Source organism: Eutrema salsugineum, unplaced genomic scaffold (assembly GCF_000478725.1).
Source record: "Eutrema salsugineum unplaced genomic scaffold, Eutsalg1_0 scaffold_22, whole genome shotgun sequence".
Classification (NCBI taxonomy): Eukaryota; Viridiplantae; Streptophyta; class Magnoliopsida; order Brassicales; family Brassicaceae; genus Eutrema; species Eutrema salsugineum.
Genome location: NW_006256812.1, coordinates 202,700 through 217,303, shown reverse-complemented (window position 1 = coordinate 217,303; position 14,604 = coordinate 202,700). Strand labels below are relative to the sequence as shown.

General features: G+C 36.4%; 4 protein-coding genes across 5 annotated transcripts; 2 read left to right on the top strand and 2 right to left on the bottom strand.

The window, feature by feature from the left end:
* Positions 1–4,440: 4,440 nt before the first annotated feature.
* Positions 4,441–7,019, bottom strand: LOC18015871 (mitogen-activated protein kinase 6). The gene is made up of 6 exons (XM_006397490.2): positions 6,615–7,019; positions 6,228–6,357; positions 5,680–5,817; positions 5,259–5,591; positions 4,981–5,161; positions 4,441–4,848 (listed from the first exon to the last, which is right to left on the bottom strand). The coding sequence occupies exons 1-6, from the start codon at positions 6,854–6,856 to the stop codon at positions 4,676–4,678; spliced, it is 1,197 nt and encodes a 398-aa protein (XP_006397553.2). The 5' UTR covers positions 6,857–7,019; the 3' UTR covers positions 4,441–4,675.
* A 1,248-nt stretch (positions 7,020–8,267) lies between these two features.
* Positions 8,268–10,229, top strand: LOC18015872 (U5 small nuclear ribonucleoprotein 40 kDa protein). Its single transcript, XM_006397488.2, has 2 exons — positions 8,268–8,372; positions 8,959–10,229. The coding sequence occupies exon 2, from the start codon at positions 8,986–8,988 to the stop codon at positions 10,015–10,017; it is 1,032 nt and encodes a 343-aa protein (XP_006397551.1). The 5' UTR covers positions 8,268–8,372; positions 8,959–8,985; the 3' UTR covers positions 10,018–10,229.
* On the bottom strand, positions 10,043–11,539 carry LOC18015870 (molybdopterin synthase catalytic subunit). Of its 2 annotated transcripts, none has more exons than XM_024155016.1 (2): positions 11,399–11,539; positions 10,043–10,811 (listed from the first exon to the last, which is right to left on the bottom strand). In XM_024155016.1, exon 2 carries the CDS (start codon positions 10,723–10,725, stop codon positions 10,132–10,134), a length of 594 nt encoding a protein of 197 aa, XP_024010784.1. In that variant the 5' UTR covers positions 10,726–10,811; positions 11,399–11,539; the 3' UTR covers positions 10,043–10,131. The 2 variants fall into 2 exon arrangements, with proteins under 2 accessions (XP_024010784.1, XP_024010783.1); XM_024155015.1 differs by having other exon boundaries at positions 11,158–11,483.
* LOC18015869 (cysteine synthase, chloroplastic/chromoplastic) lies at positions 11,532–14,553 on the top strand. The gene is made up of 10 exons (XM_006397487.2): positions 11,532–12,033; positions 12,223–12,332; positions 12,410–12,467; positions 12,603–12,866; positions 13,113–13,250; positions 13,388–13,439; positions 13,525–13,604; positions 13,769–13,828; positions 13,961–14,041; positions 14,261–14,553. The coding sequence occupies exons 1-10, from the start codon at positions 11,785–11,787 to the stop codon at positions 14,351–14,353; spliced, it is 1,185 nt and encodes a 394-aa protein (XP_006397550.1). The 5' UTR covers positions 11,532–11,784; the 3' UTR covers positions 14,354–14,553.
* The last annotated feature ends 51 nt before the right edge of the window (positions 14,554–14,604 follow it).

Here is a 14,604-nt window from a genome sequence, read left to right as displayed (position 1 = left end):
GGAAAAAAGGTTGATGGAGTTAAGTGGCGAGAGTGAAGACGTTGATCGGCGGAGAGAAGGCAGAAAAGAAGGAGATGAAAATGGTAGCTAAACGGAGGAGGAAGGGCATTTTAGACATTTCGTGGAACTCTGGCTTTCTAGGGCTTGGTGTTGTTGTTGTGGCATTCAAAATCTGACATCGAAGGAGAAAAGAGAGAGTGAAGAAGCGTTTGGTTTGGTCGATGAAAAGAGAGAGAGAGAGAGAGAGTGTGATAGAAAAAAGGTTTTTGGTCTTTTTTGTTTAGAGAGAAATATTGGAGGGAATAATAAATAGGTGTCACATTGCTTAAATTAGTTTAGGTCTTGTTATTTGATTTGATTGAGAAATAGTAGTTCGTGTTTTACTTCCCTTATTTATTTCCACGTTTTATTTTTTCCAGTAGCTTAGTAAAGGAAATTCTGTAAATCGAATAATAAATTTGTTCAGAACAAAAATTAAATGAATTGTTGGGTTGGACCAATTGTTAGCGGATAGATCGATTTTCGATGATAATGATTGCTGTAATAATGGCCATCTTTCCCAACAAGATTTCTTCAATTAGAAACAATGAATGTAATCAAGATGTTTAACAATAAAGACGTCATTAGTATCCTTTTCTGTTCATTATAACCTACTCGTATGGTTTAGAGATCTTGATTATGACTTGTTCGCTACCAGAATTAGTTAAACATATATGGTTTCTTCTTCTTCTTTCGATATAAAGAGTTTTTTCCTCTCTTTTTGTTGTTATGTACGTAGAACTTACTTTTAAAGTAGGCTAAAAAATATAGAGAATGTGAAGAAAAGACAACTTAATTTGCTGTCTGCTGATATAGTGAAAAAAATTGGGTTATGAAAATCTTCGGGACTGTACTAAAGAGAGAAGTCAACATTTTCATCAAAACAACCACATTGAATCGGTAATAAATAACAAGATGCATTGAAACAAACAACTTTTTATTATTGAAACAAACAAACAAACTATTAATTTCGATAGTTTGAAGAATATGAGTAAAAAAACAAGAAGAATATGAGTATACATATATTAGTACTTTCAATTATAAAAAAATTGCATTCTAAAATGTTATATATTCAAGAATAGGAGTATACATATATTAGTATTTTATTTTCTTGCCAAACATTATCTACAAATTACCGCTTATAATTTACAGAAAGTTTTCTGTCGGGAAAACTAAAACTAATGTATTGTGTCTTTTTTAAGTGATGTTTATTTCTTCAAATATATGACATGTATATTTTTATTTTGTATGATATGTATTTTTGCATGTGGTTTTAAAATTGTTTGACTTATCAAGTAAGTCTAAGTACGTAACGAACTTGTAATCAAACAACACTGCATTACATTGCATTGCACTTCAAAGAAATTATGGCTCCAATCCGTATACAATACAATTAAATGTCACAGAGCTGTTACATGCTGAGATAATGCAATGGCCAATGGATATATTTGGTCGGCGGTATTAATCTACATTTATTGTCGGTTACTTACTTAATATCCAATTGATAAAAGAACAGCAGCTTTATAGAGAAACCAGTGCATTCTTATTGTTCGACCAAAAAAAAATGAAAAAAAAAAATCTAATTGCTGAATACATTGATTGGAAACATTTGGGCTAATGTTTTAAGATTTGATTTTCTGATGTCCTAGATTCAAATTTTCAAACCGAAGTATATCATAGAATGTGATATAAAATGATGAAGTGATCAGTGTCGTGCCAACATATTTAGTGGCCTAAAACAATTTAGAAAATTATGGCCTTTTATAAGTATATAATTTTTACAAATCATAGAATTTGAAGATAAATCGAACTGTAAAATTTATATCATTGAAATGTAAAAAATTATGTATAAAATAAATATATAAGACATTTTAATGAGTTTATCATTTAAAAATATATTAAAGTACCAAAACTCTATAAAAACATATTAAAATGGTAGAATAACAAAAATATGTAGATGAATAAAATTAAGTTTATTAGATTTATAGTAAAAAAATGACAGATAAAGTATGATTTGAAAGTAAAAATTACTATTACAAGATTTGAACTCGTGAACACAAAGTCTTTTAGAAATTTTATTAACAAATATTTCACTAATTTAACTAATATTGTTATTGATATGTGGCCTAAAAACTAAAATTATAAATATGGCCTAAGGCCAATGCCTTTTTTCTACTAAGGGAGACACGGCTCTGGAAGTGATTGAAAGATTATTATAACTGAAAATATTTAGAATTTGAAAAAAAAAGGTTTATGCATTATATTATTACAAGTAACGAAAAGTGTTGGGATTTGCATCATTTTCCACTTCTCCTCTTTCTTCTTCGGAGTTAAGTTTTACTTCAAATATTTTAGTTTTGAAATTTCACCTCTTATTACATACATTTCCAAATATATAACCAACCACAATTTTTGTGACATATCTGTGTTTATCAGAGGTTGGACCATTCTAGTCCGGTCAATAAAGTTTGATTTTATTTTTAATTGAACCTCTCATCATTCCCTAATTTTTTATGTATTCTTTTGAATGAATAATTAATGACAAATTAAAAGTAGGGGGAAGCAAACATTCCTTCTGTTGAAAAAGGTTCAGTACTTATTAAATTTTATCTATCCTCAGGGTAAAATTTAGTATAAAAAGATTACGCAAGAGAACCAGAAAACGACGTCGTACGCAGGGCAAAAATCGTCGGTGAGAAATAGTACCGAGCAACAAAAACTGAGTACATAAAGAGCGTACAGAGCTACACGACACGACGAGGCAGTTTTTACTGTAAAACCCGTGAATCACGCAAATCCAGGAGGTCGACTGAGTCATCCACTTTGTTTTCCAAATCGACACGTGTCGGTATTCTTCACTCTATGTTACCCCTCTTCTTAACCGGCTATCGCCTGTTCCGGTTTCTCAAGAACACAACCCCACTACACAAAGCTAATTTAATTCCGATGTTACCCTTTCAACTAAGATACACCGTTATCATCAAATATCATGCAACCTAACTGTACAAATGAAATATGATTTATCTCTATCACTATTTATTGTTGATTTCAAATGTGATTTTTTTTGTGTTTGGCATCATTTCGAACATGAGTTTTCAACATTCTGATGAGAACTCTGGAGAGAAAAAAAAAGCTATGATTTACTAAATATTCTGCTTGAATCGATAAAATAAAGTAGGTTGACAACATAGTAATATACTAAAGTATTAACATTTTGAAACTACAGGAGAAAGTAAAAGGAGGTTATTATTATTGTCAGTGATTGAAAGCAATGAGATTTCAAATTTATGAAGTATGTATAAGCAACTTTTGAGGGGTATTTCTGAGAAAATGTACCTTTTAGGGTGAATCGTGTTACAAACGATGTGAAAGGCAAAATCTTTTGCATAGGATTAGATTGTTGTGGAAAAAAAGCAAAAGCAAAACTAAATTTAAAAAGAGAAAAAGTGGCCAAAATATGAAAGCCAATGCCAAGTGCTCCTATATTGCGTCATCTAGATTTTTTCTTTTTCTAGTTTCGTTCCAATAATTCACGAAAGATTACTGTAGTTCTTTTTATGTAAAGTATCCGAGTGGAAGATAGAAAATGTGAGAAATTGAAGAGCCTATAAATATGGGTATCAATGTTTTAAATATGCATATATATTTGGCATTTGTATAAAGTAACATCTGACACACAAAAAAAAAAACAGTATCAAGAGTTCATCACGTACAAGAATCAATTTCGGCTTAGGCCCGTTTATGAAATATATGGGCCGTTTCTTCCACATCAATATTAACATCATCAGACAATCGGTGACGAAGTTATTGCTTTTTTTCTTGACATACCTTCATACAATGCATCAAAATATCACATTCTGTATCCCTTAAGAGTTTTGATTGTGTTGCAGTTGAAGAATTCTACTTTTTCCCCTATCAAGTTTATCTGGTCGAGCATTTTCAATAGCGTGCTTCCAAACTTCGGCTTTGATAGGGCTAGTTAGTTCCTCTCTGTCAAGTTACTTCTCATCTGGCCAGTCTCAAGACCACACACACAATTACTTGGGAAGAATATAAGAAGAAGCAAAAGGTAAAAGCTGCTGATCGATAAATCGTTTATTTTGCTTCTTGAAACTCTCCATAAATTTGGTGTTTTCATGTAAGCAATCATTGATGCGAAGGTGGTTAGGAACATCAATGTCTTCTATTCAAAGCTCTTACCCACAACCATCTTATTCGATAAGCTATCAGTTATTGAAAGTTGAATCTTTTATTGCATATTCACAATAATGGTAAATGATGTTTTGATATCTGCGGTATAGGATAATCTTCAACAGGTTCTTTGCTGTGTTTATGACAGATAAGAAATGTCTCTCACTGTATGACTTAATGTAAACATTTTGTAGAGGTAAAGGTGAGCAATCTTAAAACATGAAAACTATTTCTAAGATGATTTTACGTCTTAATAATTGGAACAAGAAAATGAGGTCAAATTACAAATAAGGTAACAAAAAAAAAAAACAAAACAACTTAAATCAAACATCTCTCACAAGTATACACAAAAGACAAACAATGATTTTCCCTCCTTTTTTAAGAATGTTGTCCAAATCAAACCAAACCTGATCCCATTCTCATCTCCCAAATGCTCTTCTTGAAACTATTGCTGATATTCTGGATTGAAAGCGAGCGCCTCGCGGTAGATAAGCTCCTTCATTTGCTCCTCTGAGAGTGCGTGTTGCTCGAAATCAAAGTTGAAAGGAATCGTGCACTCTGGCTCATCGCTAATGTCGTGCAACGAATTCAGGTATGGATGGGCCAGCGCGTCTAAAACTGAAATCAAGAATCAAGATGATGTGATGACTAACTTATTCAAGAATCAATAAATCCCTCTATTTCCGTGTTTTTTGGAATGATCCGCAAATGAAAGTCCTGTTTCTTTTCAAGTTAAATGGCATTACTGACCTGTGATTCTCCGTCTGGGATCAAATGTTAGCATCTTCTCGATAAGATCTATCGCTAAAGGATGCACCGTTGGGAACTTATCAGTGATGGATTGGCGAGGATACGGTGGAAGTTGTCTTATGTATCGCTTTGCATTTTCGTTCAAGAACTCAAGCTCTTCTTCTGATGGAGTTCCTATGAGCTGCAAAAAGAAAAAGAATTGTCCCAACATGTTTCTTTAATGCACAAGTTCGGGTTTTGTTGGCAAATAGAGAAAATAAAAAGAGGTTACTACTTACCTCCATGAGCAAGCGAAGTTGATGAACATGATCTCGGCCAGGAAAGAGTGGCTTACGGTCCATTAACTCCATGAAAATACAACCAACAGACCAAACATCGATCGCTGCAGTATAATCAGAAGAGTTTAAGAGCAGCTCTGGTGCACGGTACCATCTCGTGACAACATATTCAGTCATGAAATCGCTCTCAGAAGTGACTCTAGCTAGCCCGAAATCACAGATTTTCAAGTCGCAGTTTGCGTTTAGGAGGAGATTGCTCGGTTTCAAATCACGGTGAAGCACATTTGCGGAATGAATGTACTTCAATCCACGGAGGATCTGGTAAAGAAAATACTGCACAAAAGAAAAAGAAAGAAATGAGCTATTCCCCGGTTTTCAAGTCGATATTATAGGAGAAAAACCAATCTTAAACACACAAAACCTGGCAATGTTCTTCGGATAATGCTTGATTTGACCGTATGATTTGATGGAGATCAGTGTCCATTAGCTCATACGCGATGTAAACATCATTGAAAGCGTTTCTTAGAGGTGGCGGTATTATGTCTCTGATTGCAACAATCTGATATACACAGATGGTTATTATCCTTATTAGTTGGAAATGATTTACCCATCATAGATAAAAGATTCAATTTCGTAAAGATAGAACACTTATCTAACGTAGATGGAAAAGATCATACAACTCAACAAGCACTAAACCATCTGATCAAACCTAATGCATGTACTACTGTTGACATTCATGTATATTACTTAAATCTTGAAAGAAGGAAATGTAAAAATGTTCTGAGAATTCAGATTGGCTGCAACACATTCATTCACGAAACTAATTAACATATACAATTAGAATCAAAGTCGAATTTGTGCAAAATCCGACAGCAGTTCATCTAGACAATTTCGGATTGACTAAAATCTATCATCCCATTAGGCTATAAACAGATGAATTTTAGTTATGAATGAAAGAAAAAAACTTACATTTTCATGATCCATGTGGCGAAGAAGCTTGATCTCACGGAGAGTCCTCTTTGCATCAATCTTATTGTCGAAAGCGTTTGCGATTTTCTTAATCGCAACGCTCTCATTAGTTTCAGAGTTCATAGCCGAACTGCAAAAATCAAATAAAACAAGCGCACAAAGGATAAAGCTTTTATAAAAAAAAAAAAAAATCAAAACCAAAACAATCGTATATAGCTAGAACCATCAAATTAGAGCTCGAAATCATAACAAACATCAATATAATCAATCCTTTAGAAATTTCGGATAAAACATCTTTACCAAAACCAATCAACAAAATCATTTCATTTTGCAATTAAAAGCAAAAGCCAAATCAATTACACGCTAAACAAGAATCGGAGAATTTACCAAACGATGCCATAAGCACCCTTGCCAATAGGCATGATCGGAGGCTTATACTTAGCGGTGACCTCGAAGATGTTCCCGAATATGTTATACTGGATAAACCTACCGCCGTGGCTAAGAGTCGCCGGAATATTCTCAATCCCCGGGATCTGAGGCGACGGGTGAGATGGAGCTGCGGCGGAAGCACCGCCGGTAGCTTCTGTCATCTCGGTATCAGCTGCCGGTTGACCCGCGCCACCGTCCATGACCGCCGGAGAAGAAAGAGGAAACTTTGGGTTGGTGTGGATCGGAAGAACTAATGAGGGAAATGGAAAATCGTTATAATTGGGTGAGTGAATGAATGAAGAGAAGAAATTGATATTCTTTGGTTTTGGGGTCAAAGCAGATCTGAAGAGAGAAGAAGAGAAAGTCATGTGCGTGCGGATGGATCCTTTTTAATGGTTTTTTTTGGGTCTTCACTTGATCCGTGTGTAAAACACTGTTGAAATATTTTGTTTTGTTTGTTGTTAAAAAAGCTTTTTTTCTTCTAATGTTTAACACTGTTAGATAACTTCCTTAGGTTGGATTTTTTTTTGCAAATTCCTCGATTTAGAATTATGATAATTTTATCAATAACAACAGTACATTTTGAATGTATGTGTTGGGTGAAAACAAATAAAAATAGCTGTAAATAGAATAATATCATTGATGTTATTTGCTGTTTTTGTTTGGTTGTACTTGTTGCAAATCATCTTCATCACTAACATGAAACATATTTAGTCCTCTTACGTGTAAACAAGACATATAAAAAAACATATAATCTGCGACAAAACGTTTCTTCGACCATCTATTCGCGCTTTAAATTTGAAATATTTTCAAACGTATACTTGGATGCAAAGATTCGTAAAATTAATCTTTGGGTCTTTACGTGTAAACAAGACATGTAAAAAGTATATAATCTGTGACATAACGTTTTTTTGCCATCTATTCGCGCTTTAAATTTGAAATATTTCCAAATGTATACTTGGATGCAAAGCCTCGTAAAATTAATTTTGGGCCTTTACGTATAAACAAGACATGTAAAAAGCATATAATCTGCGACATAATGTTTTTTTGTCATCTATTCGCGCTTTAAATTTGAAATATTTCCAAACATATACTTGATGCAAAGCCTCGTAGAATTAATTTTTGGACCTACACAACATTTTAGATGTCTACGGTTATTAAATAAAAAATAATCTGAAGAATTAATAATGACACTTTTTAATTTAGCTAATAGTATAGAATTATTATTTTTTAATTTAGCTATTAGTATATAATTACATTTTAATAAAAAATCAAAACTGTAAACTTCTAAACAATTTCAATTTGTAATGTTCGTTTGCTCAACAATAGTTACCCAGTCAACGAAAGACCCACAGGGAGTTTCGAGGAATCTGTGGCTAGTTGTTATAGGGCAATTTGGATGTAAAAAAAGTGTGGGCTTCATTTTGATATTATTCTAAATGATAGGGACCTTATCAGAATTTTACAAAACAAAAACAAAGAAATGTTCGGTGAGTGGTTATTCTGGTAAAAAGAAAAGTATTGGGCTTATGATGACATTACTTAAGAAATATAAGGGTCTTTTCAATATTTTACAAATATACATAGGACTGTTTATTTCTGAATCTCTCTCTCCCTCTCCCTCTTTCTCTCGGACTTACTCTCTGGGTTTAGGGTTCCTATAGATCGTCAGCGACACCGAGCGTATCGTGCCTCTCTCGCCCTTATTTGACTTCGGTACGTAATAAATTTCTCCCAACGAGCGGTGTAGGGTTCTTCTTTTAAGCACTAATTTAGCTCTACGAAGTCTTTCTTCTAAATCATGGTATCTAGTATCTACGAAGCTTTTTTTGTTCTTCAACTCTTCAGTGTCTTCTGTGAAATCGAGGTGGATTAGGCATGTGCGTGTTTCGATTTTATACGCCTAGGTATATGTTAGCTACTGGATTTGCTGTTATTGGTCCAAAACCACAACATTTAGAGAGATCTCGATTGCTGATGCTTCTTTAATATCTGGATTTATTCCCTTGCGGCTTGATAATAGATACGTATGCTTCTCAAGCACAACGAAAAAAGTCTCCAAGTTAGCTTGTTGTTAGCATTACATCATTTTTTCATGATTCAATCAAAGATCAAACCTTGCTTACCTATTGCTTTCGTTGGCTTTACTTGGGAATTAGAATGTGCAGTTTTCTTGGTACTTCTTGGGTGTTTACTAACAGCTTGAAATTTGATATAGGGATATCTGTAGAGCTTCACAACTGTGTGAATATTGATATAGTGTGATCAGTGTGCTAATTCTCGTTTCCCTCGTGGAATCCAGGTTCCAACCCGATTCACAGCGGCTAAGATGGAGATCATGCCAAGAGAGAATGAGAACGCTTTGTCAGGTCCTAGACCGATGGATTTCTCAACTGTCCCATACAGTGCTCCCCTTGGACCTGGTCCCAATGGCAAGCAAAGGACATCGAGCTTGGAAGCGCCTATTATGTTGCTAACTGGACATCCAAGTGCGGTCTATACCATGAAGTTCAATCCAGCTGGAACTTTAATTGCATCTGGATCCCATGACAGAGAAATCTTCCTATGGAGAGTTCACGGGGACTGCAAAAACTTCATGGTTTTGAAAGGTCACAAGAACGCCATCCTTGATCTTCACTGGACCAGTGATGGCTCCCTGATTGTATCAGCCAGTCCGGATAAAACTGTAAGGGCATGGGATGTTGAAACTGGAAAACAAGTCAAGAAGATGGCTGAACATTCATCGTTTGTGAACTCTTGCTGCCCTACGCGTAGAGGACCACCACTTATCATCAGTGGATCTGATGATGGAACTGCCAAGCTTTGGGATATGCGCCAGAGAGGAGCCATACAAACATTTCCAGATAAATACCAAATCACAGCCGTCAGTTTCTCTGATGCAGCCGATAAGATCTTCACTGGCGGTGTAGACAATGATGTTAAAGTTTGGGACTTGCGAAAAGGCGAAGCCACCATGACACTCGAGGGCCATCAAGATACAATCACAGGAATGAGCCTAAGTCCAGACGGTTCCTACCTTCTCACCAATGGAATGGACAGCAAGCTCTGCGTGTGGGACATGCGTCCTTACGCACCACAAAACCGTTGCATAAAGATCTTTGAAGGGCATCAACACAACTTTGAGAAGAACCTACTGAAATGTTCATGGTCGCCTGATGGTACCAAAGTCACTGCTGGTAGTGCAGACCGTATGGTTCATATATGGGACACAACCACTCGGCGCATACTGTATAAGCTCCCAGGCCATAAAGGCTCTGTCAATGAGTGCGTGTTTCACCCTACCGAGCCAATCATTGGATCTTGCAGTAGCGATAAAGATATCTACCTAGGCGAGATCTGAAATTTTAGAGCTGTGAGACGTTTGCAATGAAGTCTTTAGATTCAACAATGTGTTTAAGACAATTTGTTTATTGAGAGAGAGAAATAACCAAATATTGCTCTATGTTACAAGTAATCATGAAGAAGAATTGTTTTTTCCTGCAACATCTTTATGCTCTTCATCTTCTTGTACTCTAACTTTATTTCCACAGCAACTTTTTTTATGTTCTTCAACCACATGTTTCTTCCCCAAGCTGTCTCTTTTCTCCGCAAGCTCCAATCTTTTCTCCATAAACTCAGAATTCTCCTTCCAAATCTCTCCATTAGTGTACACCTCTTTCTTCCATATCGGAACAGATGCCTTCAGCTCGTCGATCATGAACTTGCAAGCATCTAAACCATCTGCACGGTGAACAGATGAGACGGCGATGAAGACGCTGGTTTCTCCAACAGGAACTGGTCCCAGACGGTGAGCAACCGCAATCTTGTGGATGTCCCAAGTTGATCTAGCGGTTGTACAGATGGAGCCGAGGCATCGTGTTGCCATTGGTACATATGCTTCGTACCTTAGCTCCAAGACTGCCTTGCCCTCGAACATGTCTCTTGTAGTGCCTGAGAATGTTGCTATAGCACCGGCTTGAGGGGCACTAACGTAATCGATGTACTTGACTATATCGACTTTGTGACCTTCCTCCAATATTTCTATGAGGTTCTTCTCATCCGAAGACATCTTCGTCTCTTCTTTTGTCCAATACAACAGGAACCTCCTGAAGAGTGAACCTCCAGACAGGCGATGTTTCAACAGCGAATTCTAAACTGCAAGTAGAGTAAATCAATAACATGATTACTTGTCATAGAAAACTAATCAAGCAATTAGTCAAAATCCACCCCAAATTTGCTGATATAAACAGACAATTGGCTTAGCAAAAGGGAAGAGAGAAAATGAGCAGATCTTCTTTGCCCAATCTTATGTCAAAATCATAGTTTTAAAGAGATACACGAATTCATTCATCTACGTATCCAAAAATGGAAGAGTCAACAACAAAGTAAGAATAAAGATCTATGAACAAACTCCGAACATGTCTTAAATCAACAGAGTCGCCAAATTGGTCAAGTTTTATCGAATCAGATCAAAGAACATGCACAGAGCTCTAAAACTGACCAAATTCTGAGCCTTGTCAAAATCCCAAAGTCCAATCACGGTCGAATCGAATGGAACAGAATCAGAGATACACGGAGATAACGACAAACAAGAATCGTCTCTTTCAGTATCTTTTATCCAATGAAAATTGATACTTTTCTCTCTTTCGAAAAGTTGGTAATAAGTAATAACGTTAACAGCTGCCCAGAAATGAAAACAAGGCAAGGAACAAAAAGAGAAAATCCAGAAAGATTTTATTGACCTTTGGGAGTTTGGTAGGGACGAATTATCAAGAACATGTGCTCCTCATTCACCTCTCTATCAGACTTGTAGGTTGGTGAGGGATAGATCGATAAATCAGAAATGTTTTTTTTTTCTTTTTCACTTGAAACTTTCAAAGTCTCTTCTTTTCTCCAGATGTTCTGTTTTTTACCAAAGTCAATTCAGGGAAAAGATATTAAAAAATCCTGTAAAACTTCGAGAAGCGACGTCGTTTAAGAGCTACAGAACGATCTAATCAGTGCTTTCGTCAGGTTTTTAATAATCGCAAAAGAGAAAGAATCATCTCGCTAGTCTCTCTTTCTCTGCTTCTCTGTGTGTCTACAGTTTTGGGAAAGTGAGGGAGATAATCAGAGCAAAAGAGCAATCATGGCTGCGACATCTTCCTCTGCTTTCCTCCTTAATCCGTTGACTTCTCGCCACCGACCCTTCAAATACTCGTCGGAGCTCTCTTCTGTTTCCTTATCTTCTAGAAAGGCGGCTACTTGCGATTTTCTCCCTGCTGCTCTCGCGCTCAAGAGACAGAGCAAGAGGTGTGCCGATGTTGTGTGCAAGGCTGTGTCTGTCAAGCCCGAAGCTGGAATTGAAGGGCTCAATATCGCCGAGAATGCCGCTCAGGTTAGATGGGTTTTTCTTCTACTTAGTGTTTCGATTGCATCTGGATATAGTGAGAGAGGAAAAAGTAAAATTAATCTTACTGAGCATGAAGCGTGTGAATTTGTCTTCTTTGGCTAATACAAACAGTTTATTTGTATCTCTCTTCTTTGTCTGATCTTGTTTGCCTTTTGATCTTATGAACTGATTTAGCTAATTGGGAAAACTCCGATGGTGTACTTGAACAACATAGTCAAGGGTTGTGTTGCAAGTGTTGCTGCTAAGCTTGAGATCATGGAACCATGTTGCAGTGTCAAAGATAGGTTTGTGTAACCGATTTGGTTATGGGTTGCTATCTTCGCATATTTATTCTGAATTTCTGCTACTACGGTGATTTCAGGATTGGGTATAGTATGATTACTGATGCTGAGCAAAAAGGACTTATAACACCTGGAAAGGTATTAATTTTGGATTTCAGTCTTTTAGCTTACTGACGATAGACATTGTATAGTAAAAAGTTCATTATTCTTGGTGGTTTGTTCTGCATTGAGTCTCAAGTGCTCTGACTATTTTTATCTGGTTCATTTTTCTAGAGTGTTCTTGTGGAATCTACGAGTGGAAACACAGGGATCGGCCTTGCATTTATTGCTGCTTCAAAAGGCTACAAACTTATATTGACGATGCCTGCGTCCATGAGTTTGGAAAGGCGAGTTCTTTTGAGGGCATTTGGAGCTGAGCTTGTATTAACTGAACCTGCAAAAGGCATGACTGGAGCGATTCAGAAGGCTGAAGAAATCTTGAAAAACACTCCCAATTCCTACATGCTCCAACAGTTTGACAACCCTGCCAATCCCAAGGTCTGTGGTTGCTTCTTTTTCCATATTACTCTCTACCTGTGACATGGATCACGAGTACCTCTTGTTCTGCACCATAATAAGAAAATGTGCAAGATTGAGTTAATGAAAATATAGAAACTCTTCTGCATTTCCTTTTGTGTCAACCTTGGTATTACTGTTTAGTTTCTATTGGCATCTTGAGACTCTCTGGTTCCAGTTTTTTAGGCTGCAAGTATTTGCTAGTGTTTTAATATAAAGCATATGCAGATTCATTACGAGACTACCGGTCCTGAAATTTGGGAAGATACAAGAGGCAAGGTGGATATATTGGTTGCGGGAATTGGAACTGGTGGAACTATCACTGGCGTTGGTCGGTTCATCAAAGAAAGAAAACCTGAATTAAAGGTATATACAGCAAAAGGGCTTGCAGCATCTGAGCTGGAATATATCTGTGGATATTAAAACCTCTATAATTAGAGATATGCTATTCTTTTAATTAGTAAAAAATTTCTGTTAAATTATTTGATGTTTTCGTGTACCAGGTTATAGGTGTAGAACCCACTGAAAGCGCCATACTTTCTGGTGGAAAACCTGGTAAGGCAGTGATTTTGGTTCCTTGCATCTCTGACATACTATTCCATAACCCTGCTCTTTATTTGTCTTGTATTTTGAAATGCAGGACCTCACAAGATTCAAGGAATTGGAGCTGGATTTGTTCCTAAGAATTTGGATCAGGCTATTGTAGATGAATACATAGCGGTATGATATATTTGTGTGCACTGCTCTATAGTCATACAGTCATATGGTTTTTAGTTTATCGGTTGACATACGAACATAAATAGTCTGAGCATGAAAAAGAGTGGGATAAAATGTTTCCAGGATCTTGAGATTCAAACTTCACCTGTTACTTTGCTTTCTATCAGATTTCCAGTGAGGAAGCTATTGAAACCGCAAAGCAACTAGCTCTCCAGGAAGGCTTGTTGGTTAGTCTTTCTTTTTTGACTTATTTCTGTGTGAGGATACTCTTTAAAAGAGAAATTGAATTTAAAGGACAAATTAAACAAATGTATGAGAAAACCTGTGATGCTTAGTGAAAGATTATAACGTTTATTCAGGTTGGTATATCTTCTGGAGCTGCTGCTGCTGCTGCAATCCAGGTCGCCAAGAGACCTGAAAATGCCGGGAAACTCATAACTGTAAGTCCTCAATCTTTGCATCTCCAAGCCCTAGTCCTTCATCTATGAACAGAAAAGAGAAAAATTGAGCACTTGGAGCGTAAAATTCAATATATCATATCCCAAAAGTGGTGGGGAATCAATGAAAACGCTTTTAGCTAGTGTCGAGTAAAAATGTGAGTTACAGATTCATTTGTTTGCTAGAAATTTGACCATTGAGTTGATGAATCTTGTTTCCAGGTTGTGTTCCCGAGCTTTGGGGAACGTTACCTCTCGACCCTGCTTTTCCAGTCGATTCGAGAAGAGTGCGAGAAAATGCAGCCTGAGCTTTGAATTTCCTCTGTAGTTTCTTGACCTACAAGGAACCTCTTCTTTGATTTCTTTCTGCTTGTTTCTCCTAATAGGCGTCTTTGTAGGAGTCTCCACGTCTACTGTATATTTGCATTGTGCAACGCAATTGGTGTTTATTAATAAATGCATAAGAGGTTCTAGAAAATAAAAAAGGCCTACTGATAGTCTGATTACTCTGATAATACAATCAATCTCTGCCGAAATGTTTTGTCCTCATTGATCAAGTTGTTAAG

Coding starts and splice junctions, on each gene's coding strand:
- LOC18015870 (XM_024155016.1), bottom strand. CDS start 10,725: ATGTCTTCGGATGAGAAGAACCTCATAGAAATATTGGAGGAAGGTCAC.
- LOC18015872 (XM_006397488.2), top strand. CDS start 8,986: ATGGAGATCATGCCAAGAGAGAATGAGAACGCTTTGTCAGGTCCTAGA.
- LOC18015869 (XM_006397487.2), top strand. CDS start 11,785: ATGGCTGCGACATCTTCCTCTGCTTTCCTCCTTAATCCGTTGACTTCT. Junction 12,468..12,602: donor GACTTATAACACCTGGAAAG/GTATTAATTTTG, acceptor TCATTTTTCTAG/AGTGTTCTTGTGGAATCTAC. Junction 13,605..13,768: donor TTGTAGATGAATACATAGCG/GTATGATATATT, acceptor GCTTTCTATCAG/ATTTCCAGTGAGGAAGCTAT.
- LOC18015871 (XM_006397490.2), bottom strand. CDS start 6,856: ATGGACGGTGGCGCGGGTCAACCGGCAGCTGATACCGAGATGACAGAA. Junction 5,818..6,227: donor GCCACATGGATCATGAAAAT/GTAAGTTTTTTT, acceptor TGTGTATATCAG/ATTGTTGCAATCAGAGACAT. Junction 5,592..5,679: donor TATCCGAAGAACATTGCCAG/GTTTTGTGTGTT, acceptor TCTTTTGTGCAG/TATTTTCTTTACCAGATCCT.